Genomic DNA, 11,594 nt, shown 5'->3' with positions numbered 1-11,594 from the left:
TTGCATTTTCCTTTAGTTTTTTCTTTTTACAATTGTGCGTCAGACCTTGTGGTTTGGAAGATTACCTTTTATATATTTATTAGTAGCGTTTGGTTCAATTAGATAAATCATTCACGGGTGTAAGTGCATGACATTAGGGTTATAGTTTGGATCTTTTCTTTAATATAACCATTATATTTTACACGTTGGGAGGGGTTTTCTTTATGGAAATTTATTTCTCATGCATGATGTGATTGTAATTATAATGCTTAAGTATATTACTTGGATGTGATGTTTAGTATTAAATGCAATGTCTTATTTTGGTAAATCTCTTTTATATATCAGTGGTTATGGTTAGCTTACCCCTATTTGTTTGTTTTGTGTGTTTATATGTGTGCAATGATCATATGATGTGCATGTTATATAGGAGCAGGTGATAATGCAGATGATTATGGCACGGAGTAGATTGACGAGAGGAAGTGGTAAACTCGAGATTTTTATTCGTTTTTATTAAGTTGTTTAACTTAAGTATCAAAGACGATGTAATTCTCTTATTTGTCGTTGTTATTTGAAATTTTTTAGACAATTGATGTTTTTAACTACAATATTTAATAAATTAAATTCTAAGCTTTTACTTAAGTACGTTTTTTCAGTAATTGTTTTCCACTAAAAGTATACGATTTATATAACTCTTCATGACATCCCAACTTGGGGTGTTAAAACTATAAAATGGATGAGAGTGAATAATGTTTTTGTCTTCTTATTAACATGAACTAATATGTTAGCCATTAACATTTGATTACTTTCATTAATCTTAATAAATAAATTTTGGGATTCATATAGTAAGAAAATAAATAATATCATAATAAGAAGTAGTTTAATTTAAATAGATAGATAATTTATATATATATATATATATATATATATATATATATATATATATATTCTAATACATGAGTAACTAACTCACTTAGTTAATGTATTTTAAACAAAACAAACTTCAATCTATATTTAAAAAATCAACATGAGATGTAAAGTAATTCAAGTCAATGGTTAACATAATTGAACACTTTGACTTTTTCCTAAATTTTAAGAAGGAACATTAGCACATAGTTGTGGGTAAATTCAAATAAACAATTATAATGTAAATATAAAACAAGTTGTAACATTGATGACAATTTAACACTATCATAGGATAGTTGGCTATATTCACAAATAATGTCGAGTAATTGTGATACAAAATTCCATTACAATGGTTAGTTGTATTATATTTATAATTTCCACTTTGCCACAAAGGGGGGTATAAACTGAGAGAACTACAATGAGAAACTAACAAGCCACTTTGGATATTTGTAGGAGAAAACTCTAATATAAGTAGTCATAAGTCATTTAGGTGAAAACAAAAGAAGACATTAAGTATTTATCCTTCGATCGGAAAGACTTTTCTTATAAAGTATTATTTGGCAATTACGTTCATGTACATTGACACCAAGCTTCTCAATCAGGTTGGTTCTTAAGTCAAACCAAGCTAGGTCACCATCATTTGTTTGGAAGAGTATATTGCCCATATTACTTGTTCCAATTGGAAACGAAAGTGAAGGTAAAGGTCCAATAGTAAAGATTTTAGTCCATGTTTCTTTCTTACCAACTTCAACCAGAATTGATATGTAAAATATAGTTGTATCGTTATAATTTGACATTAAAGCAATGAACCCATTTAAGAGAAATAATTGTCTCCTCACCAAATACAAATTAAAATCATTGTATATTTCTGTGGGTATATCTAAGGGTGTGAGGGTGGTATAACATACCTCATTGCTTATGTCAAATGATACCAAATATCCTTCCTTGTCATTGTTACACAACCAATGGCACATTCCCTCTAAGTAGAATGTATCATTAATACCCTGGCAGTTAAGCAATTCAATATTAAGTTTCCTCCAAGAATTACTTCTTAGGCTATAAATCTCCCATAAATCTCTAAGATCCCATTCCCCATAATTAATTCCGTCCAAGTGTCCATCTTCAAAATAACATACGTTTCTAATCACCTTATAATCATCTCTAGCCCAATCATACCCAAATCCTTCATATTTAATCATAATGTCGACATAATACGGTATATCCTCAGTTGGGCTAGGCGGTGTGACCTTACATTCATTGGTAGAAGGATTCCATAAATACACAATTCCTGTACTTTCTAGGTAGAGGCAAATAATTCCATTAATACTAGAAGAACCCAAAATATAACATCCATAAGCGTGACCTTCTATATGTGGATTTGGCCAATTTAATATTTCCAAATTCTGAAACTTATTACCACAAAGTGAATATAAGGAAGACTTACGAATAATTTGGTTGTTAACTGGACCGAGGCATAGTAGGAGAGAGGTATCATCAAAGCATGAATTTTGGTTCCATATTAAATTAAAGCGCAAAAGGTTCGTGAAATTTGGATTTTCCAACAAGAGAGCCCATGATTTGCGTATGCACCCAAATCTTTTAAGAGATTTCAATGACAATTTGAAAAGAACGTTGAATTCAAGATGATCTGGTAAATGTTTTCCAAGATTTTGAGCCACAAATTTATTGCGCATCTCTTGATCGTGCAACCAATTGTTAATGAGTTTCCAATGGTCTTTGGTGTTCTCGCTCCAAAGGTAAATAGGATGGGTAATTTGTTGACAGTCTTTGCAAATGAGATTCTTGATGGTGGTCTCTTCCAAGTACTCCAACTATTGACAATAATAAGTGAACAAAAGATGTAACATAAAGTATATGAATGACTTAAATTGAACAGAAGAAATAATGTAAAATAAGTAATGACTTAATTTATGTACTTGATCGTCCTTGAGGAAGAGGGTGATTTTAGTTCCCCTAGGGAGTCGTTGGTCATCGATATCCTTGGTTAAAAAGAAAGACGAACCAGGTTGAGAGTCCCAAATATATTGGTCATCGTCATTATGCTTGGAGGTGAGGATAACCTTATGAGCAACCAAATAAGTAGAGTAGAAGCCAACACCCAAATTATCGACCAAATCTAAAACAAACACACAAACACACACATACACACACGTGAATACAATTAATGACAATGCAATGCAAATGAAAGTGGAATATCATCACCTACCTACCTACTTTGGTTATGCCAATACCATTGTCGATGATAGAAAGTGTTTTGTTAACCTTGTGAAGGATTAATCTAACAATTAGTTCATCATTATTTAAAATATTTTTTTTCGTGAGCCTCTCAAATTGGATTTCATCCAAAGCCTGTTCATGCATACGTTAATCAATAACAATTACAAAAAAATTACAAATAGAAAATAAAATTTGAACGATAACTTACATTAGAAGCATTAATGATAAGTTCACGGAGAAAGATTCCTTTGTTAGAATAGAAAGTCTTCTTCACCAAGCTTAACATCTCGCTCTTCTCACCTGCTAATACAAAGATCTTATCATTTGTCATTGTAGTTCCTTTGGAATAATAACAATCTAATTGAATCAATTTATCCAAACAAAACCACTCACAACCATACCTTTGTATTTGTTAACCACAACCACCCATTATAACCCTTTAATACAAAATCATCATCCATTTTTGGTTGTATTACCTTAAATTAATATTCATTAATTAATTATTAAACTTAAATAATACATAACTTTTAAAATTTTTAATTAATGTGTATCATCATCCATTTTATTAACCAATAGTTTTCTTAAATTTTTAAACAAATAATTAATTTTTTCCTTTAAATTATTAATTACGTAATTATTTCATTGGAGCATGAACACATTGTATTTAATTTGCATTATTAAAAACAATATGATTAGATATAGATAAAACACTATGAATAAAACAAATAGTGAAACAAATACTAATGAAAAATTGAAGTAAATATAAAATAAAAAGGGCAAAATATTCTACAATTTAAAAGTTTTCAAGCTTACATAATGTTAAATCTTTTATAATATTAATTGTTATTATTAAGTTCTATTCGACCAAAGTGGATACACTTGTTTAGTCGTAATCTTTATGAGCACACCACCTGTCTAGTGCAATTCTCTTTAATTGTTTGCCATTCATATGTGAGTGTGAACATATATTATTGTGCATGTTAAAACTATATTATAAATTATTTTCTTATTTTGAATACAATGAAGTTCTAACATATGCAACAAAAATATATTTCAAGTTGTAAAATTCTATTAAAATAATTTATATAAAAAAGATTTTAAAATCCTAAAGAGTCTGATTTATTATATTAATAGGATTGTAAAATCTTAAAAAGCATAATTACATATTGGCATACAATAAAATCTTACTAAGACTATGAGATTCTCTCTCCCCACAAATATTATACCATCACGCCATAAGACATGCCTTACTCATCCTCTTTCCTCGAATAGCAAAATACATCACTCTATGATAAATCACTAATCTAATTGTCATTTTCCAAGTATCTTATGTTTGAATTAGTCTTAGGTTTCTCTCAAGTATGAAAATACAAAGAAGAATTTAATTGTTAAGAAAAAGTCCAACACTTTTTGAAAACAACTAAGCATAAAGCATGATTATGCTTCATCCATAAGAGAGAAGTTTTGATAAGCAACAAATCATGAATACATAAGTGTTTTGTCTATATGATGATATAACATTATAGACTTATTACTACTTTTGATAAGCATTTATGAGCTCAAACGATAAGCACGTAGCTTTAAGCAAACATCATATTTTACCTACAATCATTTACTTATTCTATGTTGCAAAGAATGTTACCTTTTTCGTATGATCAACAAGATCTATTTTAAAGCTTTTATCACATTAATAATCCCTTGGAACTCGACGTTAAGTTGGTTTGCCTCATCAACTCCATGATGTCCACTAATGAGTGCAAATTTGAGTACTCATTTAACTTATAAACTTAGTTTCTTATTTCATTTTGTGCTTTAAATGTTATTTTAATTAATATTTATTCAAAGAAAGCTAATTAATCGTTAGTTACAAAAACATGTTAAAAATAAGTTTTTAGTTGTATAAATGTTCTATGGATATTCTGAGGTGTTTTGATGCAGTTGAATCTAAGTTTAAGCTCTTGTATTAGCTAAGCTACAAGAAATTAAGACAAACATTGCAAGAAAAAGACCAAAATACATGTAAGATGTAACATCTTGTCTCCATGCTACTAAAATAATAAAATTTTCAAACTATGAAAAACCGTTATTTTATTTCATCAACATAAACTTTCCAATTTAAAAGAATATCTATGTTCAAATCATCTGACTCATACATTTTTCCTAAATAAAAATTGTTCCAAAAAATATTAACAATAAAGTATCTTCTTCTCTTATAACCACTCATTACCTTTTATACACAACAACACCTCTTGAAAAGGGCCCTTTTGCTTTCCATAAGACTTTCAAGCATCAACTTTACCTGCTCACCAGAACTTTAGGTAAGAGCATTCTTGCTAAGCTCATGCCAAAGTCTTACGGTTACGAGAGAATACATACACCACCATCACAAACATACATACATACATGTATATTATACTTCATCATCATATGATTAACCATACATCATCATCAAACCACAACCCCAATATTATTTTCTTGCACTTAAGGATTTTAACATATAACTTACCAAAAATTCTTCATACAGAAACAACAACCATAATTCTGCACCTAGTAATATAGAACAACACAATTTTTAAAACAGCACCAACTTTTAAAAAACAGCAACAACACCATTTATTTTTAAAACAACAACACCAAATTTCTAAAACAACACCGACATCCAATTTCTAAAACAACATTTTAATTTTTAGGTTAAATTATCATTTTGGTCCCTCTATTTGTCATGAAATTTCATTTTGGTCCTCACGTTTTTCGTTGTCTCAATTTGATCCTCATTTTCTTAAAAATGACTCAATTTGGTCCTCACCGTTAACTTTGACCAGACGGTGTTAAAGTCAATGCCACGTGTCAATTTATTATTTTTTTGAATTTTTTTAATTTTTTTTGAATTTTTTTTTTGAATTTTTTTTTGAATTTTTTGAATTTTTTTTTTATTTTTGACACATGTCATTTCACCGTTGTGCCACGTGTCAAAGTGACTCAATTTGGTCCCTATATTTGTTTTTAGTTTCAATTTAGTCCCAATTTTTGTAAAAATGAAGCATTATTGTCCCTCCTTAGATTGAAACTCAATTTAATCTTTGTATACAACTTATGATGATATTCTTAATAAAATTGACATTTTTATTAAATATTTATAGAAATATTTTTAAATAATTTTGTTTAGTTTTATTATTAAACAAAGTTAAACCCCAAACTTAATTTCAAAAATTAACAATTTTGTCATCGTATATAAAGGCATCAAGTGTATCATATTATACAAACTTCGTAAAGATTAAAAATCAAATAACTTGTCACACATAAATTTAGGAACTAAATTTCAAGTTCAAAACAAAATCAAAGTCTAATGTTTTGTGTAGAATTTAAAGTTAATTTAAAATATTTATAGAAATATTTAATAAAAACGTTAATTTTAGTAAGAATATCACCATAAAATTTATAAAAAGGTAAATTTAGTGTCAATTTGAGCAAGGACAATATTGCTTCATTTTTACAAAAATTGGGACTAAATTAATACTAAAAACAAATATAGGGACCAAATTGAGTCACTTTGACATTTGGCAAAACCGTGAAGTGACACGTGTCAAAAAGAAAAAAAATCCAAAAAAAAATTCAAAAAATATTAAAAAAATTCAAAAAAACCATAAATTAACATGTGGTATTGACTTTAACACCGTTTGGTCAAAGTTAACGGTGAGGACCAAATTGAGTCATTTTTAAGAAAATGAGGACCAAATTGAGACAACGAAAAATGTGAGGACCAAATTGAGATAACTCTACCCTAGTTAAAAGAAATACTTTAATTTCATTCCAAAATTAATAAAAATGACTAAAGAAAACATTCCGAGAAAAGAAAACGACTAACTTTGTTAACCAAAAGTTGCTTGTATATTTATAGAACCAAAACATCACTTGTCACTTTTCTTTTACTGCCTATAATATCATAAGAAAATTCCAATTCACAATAACCAGTAATAAAAAGAAATTAAATCCTCCGTAAATCAGCTCACATATCCATAAAATCATATATATATATATATATATATATATATATATATATATATATATATATATATATATATATATATATATATATATATATCACTACAAAAATAATTATTTTTAGCGGGGTTTATATTTGGCATTTCTCGGGGGTTTAACCCCCACTAATGGTTTTATTAGGGGTTTGAAATTTTCCCAGAAGAGCAAGCGTGGTTAACAGATTACCGGGAGTTTTTAGCAACTCTTGGAAGTCGCGCAACTTACTAAGGGTTTCGAAAACTCCGTTAATACTCGGGGTTTCGAAAACCCTCGTTAATGCCCGAGGTTTCGAAAACCCTCATTAATGCCTAGGGTTCTGAAAACCCCCAATAATGCCTAGAGTTCTGAAAACCCCCAATAAGGCCTGGAGTTCCAAAAACCCCCGTTAATGCCTGAGGTTACAAAAACCCCGTTAATTCCTCGAAAACCCCTGTTAATACCAAAAAGTTAGTGTTCATATTGTTATGGCATTGCTATAATGCTAAAGTTGTACTTTCCTGATAATTGATTTGTTTAGCTAATTCTTTGAGTACGAAACGAACCTTATTCTATAGAATTTCATATTTATTGCTTAACATTTTGGTACCAATCAATACAAATAAGCAAAAAATTCAAGGTCACTTCAAAATAAGGAATCAATACAAATATTCATTCAAATGGTACCAATACAAATATTCATTCAAATGGTACCAATACAAATATTCATTCAAATGGTACCAATAGTGGACTAGCAGTCATAATACTCTTAATATAATAAGTGTTAGAGAAGTAGTATTTGAATGATAGTGACACAACAAGCAGTGCACTATCTACCTACAATAAACAAAAATGTAAAAGGAAATTAGAGTTGTTCCCTATTAGCATAATTAACCAAAAGTTTCCTAAAAGCATATTTGTTGACAAATTCCAAAAGTAAACGAAAAATATCATCTAATGCGGTGTTGGATGTTGATCATTTGTTTCTTCGTTAGGAACACTTCCTTGATCAGATATCTAACATATCAAAAATAATGATAATTAATAACTTTCCCCAGTTGGGAAAAGGTGAGAAAAATTTGTTGTTAACGTGCTTTGAATCTTACCCTTTATAAGAAGTGTAGTAAATAAAAACAATGTGTTTTTTTAGGTGGTCTTTAATTGCTAGAAGAATTCCTGGAAGAACAGCATGAAATAGAGAAGTATTGGACTTCGAGACTCTCGAGTTCTCGTGAATGAAGTGGCAGAGTACTACTTATTGGTGGTGTTTAGTGTAGGATGAGCAACAAGATTTTGGGTACAACATTAGTTTTAAGTTGTGGGAATGATTTTGTGAGACATAAAATGAATTAAAGTTGGTCTTATTTATTTATAGGTATTTGTATTTGTATTGGCTATAAAAGAAAGAAACGACAACTATAAAACCTGGTTTGTATCCAAAATGACTTTTTGAGAAGCTAAATATCCAAAATGTTTATATGCAGAACTTTGTTCCGTTGGTGCTATTATTACATAGAGCTTGTTGCCATACCTACTAAGAATTTACTATGAAGAGAAAACTTGAATGCATTAGAATATAATATAAAATAATTAGTGCAAAATTATTTCTAGTGATGATAGAAAATCTCCTAAAATACATATTTTGTGCTAATATAAAATGCCACTTGAAACGAAGCAATCTATTGAGTGATGATAATATGCCGAAAGACAAAGTTGCTATCTCTTTTAGTAATTACCTTATTATCTGCATATAATGCCTACATTTTGTTCTCATTTCTAGTCATACATACACATATATACTACTTTTTATAGTGCTTCTTACAGTACCAATTATAGTTGACTTCTATCTATTAATTATAGCAGAATCATTTCCTTCGTATCAACAAATCAAACTTATCAACAAATCATAAAGTAAATCATTTCTTTTATTTCATCATACACCACACACACATATAAATACACTCAATTTTCTTCTACAATGTTTGACAGAAAAACTATAGATTATACATGTTATCTAGTTTAAGAAAATCTTAGTCTAAAATGTAGTAATGCTACCTATATTTTCTAGTCTTATAAAATGTAACAATGCCTTCTTGTTTTCTTCTGTTTTCTTCTCATTATTTGCAACCAAACCCTTTCAAATTCACAAATTAATTGCATTTCATTTCAAATAGTACAAGCATCGACAACTACTTAGGATGTGCCACTTGATGATGTTATATATATAATAAAGCATTAAGCCCTATGTTAGAAAGAATCACAAGCCAATTATTCCCCATTCCCCATTCACAACCTGGTTGTCTCACAATCATCCTTAGATTCACTACAATCTTGTTTGTCTTATCTCACCAAAGGACTCATAAAGTATACAGGAATCTTTGGTATCCAGACAACACAGCTAGATCTGCAAACTTGTTCATTTGACTAGTACAATCACACACGACCCACAAACATAGACAAATTTTTTTAAAGCTAACTCCTCTTCTTTTTTGTGATATATTATATATCAGATTTTTCGATGGCTCTTTAAAGGTGCATATGAACCAGAAAGAAAGAGAAGCAGCAGTAACAACTTCAATATCCCTCCCAAAAGGGAATATTCCAGTGGTAAAATCAACTCTTTCTTGTTCTTACATGTTACAATCACTAGTACTACTTGATATTGATCAAATGAAAATGAACTCGTTTTTTCTGATTTTGGTGTGATGAATGAAGAATCTTGATGCAAATGGTTTCATGATGTGGTCCCCATAGCTACTATAGAAGAGAAGGAAGTTATTATGTCTATTCCTCAGATTTTCTGGCACGAACATCAGACACCGAAGATGGTCATATGTATATGTAACGAAGTATCTGGTTCTTGTTCGTGATTGGACATGTATATACTCTTCTCTGCACTTTTATATTTCATATATTTGTGTTCTCTCTGTGTTTTGGAATTGAACTCGTTGCTCTTTCTACCAGAAATTGAAGCCATTAAGTAATTTGTTTCCATAACTAAGCCAGTATTTAATAGAGAGGTTTCATACCAGTTTATAAGGTGATTGAAACTACTGAACTTATGCATTCATTATTTTTCTTCAGAGGACTAATCACCTTTTGTTCTCATTTCAAAAGGGAAAAGCAGAAAAACAACTCTTAAAAAATTTTACAAGTATCAAGGCTCAACCAATCAACCAAGAAACTCAATCCAAGAGTGTAAATTAAAAATGAAATCCACAAGCAGATTATAAACTAAATCTAGAAGCAAGAAGCAAAACACATCTACTACATAACAAATATGAGAGTATTTGTTCAATAAACTCACCTAACGAGACCATCTTCATTAAATCACAAATCAATCTTTAGCTTGACCAACCTTTACTCGTATTTCGTCTCTAAACCACACGAGTTCTCTATTTAGGTTAGTGTTCACAAAGGCTTTACATTTACATTTAATCAATCAAGGGTTTTAGTAGAATGTTTTACCCAAAGTGTGATAATCTAACCTTACAGCTCACCACCAGCACCGGGAATGGAGAGAAGAACAGTTTATCTTCCTCTTAGGCACTATGATTTGAAATCAAAGGAAGAAAATTTGCTGAGAGGCACACGAAGATGATAGAATGAGACGTGAGCCAAGTTGTTTCTCAGTTTTTGAGTGAAAATAAAAAATAAATAAATTCGAAACTAAATTTTACTGGGGTTTCTTGAAAAGCCCCTAAAACTTAAGGAGGGTTTCTAAAACCTCTATTATGTTTATGTCTTAGTAGAGGTTATTATAACCCCAAGTAATAAACCCTACTAAAATTATACTAGATTATTATAACCCCAAGTAATAAACCCTACTAAAATTATACTTTTTTGTAGTGTATATATCCTTTTCAAAAAGTAAAAGAAAAATAAGGAAGAAAAACACCATCTTTAAAACCACAATTTTCATTTAAAAGAAAACAATGTTGCATCCTAAATTCAATTTTGAAACACCAAGCCCACTAACAAGATTTCAAACTAAATAGAATGCAACTCGCCAGGTACTTAATGACTAAACCCAAAACGCAATTTACTATAACTCCATTGAATATAACATATAATTTATATAATTATACCCACTAACTTAAGTTTTTACATACATATAGATACTACATAGCAGTTAAGAATATATATATATATATATATATATATATATATATATATATATATATATATATATTATAATTTTATACCTATTTCTCGTTTCACCTTATTCGTACAATACCTAATAGTCTCGCATTACTTAGAAGTCAAAGCCTAAAATTGTTTAAATATCCATTCCTCCTTCCATCCTCCGAAGCGACTTTTAAGGGTAAAATCGTAACGGAATTAACGCTCAAAAGCGAACAATACCTCAAAATTATTGTGATTGATAGTGATTTTATCAATTGATTGAATACATTCATACCAGAACTATATGCAGTAGGCCTTTTATTTTAACCTTT

The 11,594-nt window shown here is 29.5% G+C and overlaps 1 protein-coding gene across 1 annotated transcript; it reads right to left on the bottom strand.

Moving 5' to 3' along the window:
• Positions 1–1,124: 1,124 nt before the first annotated feature.
• Positions 1,125–3,451, bottom strand: LOC114180474 (uncharacterized). The gene is made up of 4 exons (XM_028066790.2): positions 3,329–3,451; positions 3,114–3,252; positions 2,820–3,019; positions 1,125–2,714 (listed from the first exon to the last, which is right to left on the bottom strand). Exons 1-4 carry the CDS (start codon positions 3,449–3,451, stop codon positions 1,392–1,394), a joined length of 1,785 nt encoding a protein of 594 aa, XP_027922591.1. The 3' UTR covers positions 1,125–1,391.
• Between the last annotated feature and the right edge of the window lie 8,143 nt (positions 3,452–11,594).

The sequence above is a fragment of the Vigna unguiculata genome, chromosome 4 (genome assembly GCF_037176805.1).
Source record: "Vigna unguiculata cultivar grain cowpea cultivar isolate G323 ecotype 2 chromosome 4, ASM3717680v1, whole genome shotgun sequence".
NCBI classification, from domain to species: domain Eukaryota; kingdom Viridiplantae; phylum Streptophyta; class Magnoliopsida; order Fabales; family Fabaceae; genus Vigna; species Vigna unguiculata.
Note: the sequence above shows the minus strand (reverse complement) of the source record. Positions and strands in the feature narration are given on the sequence as shown.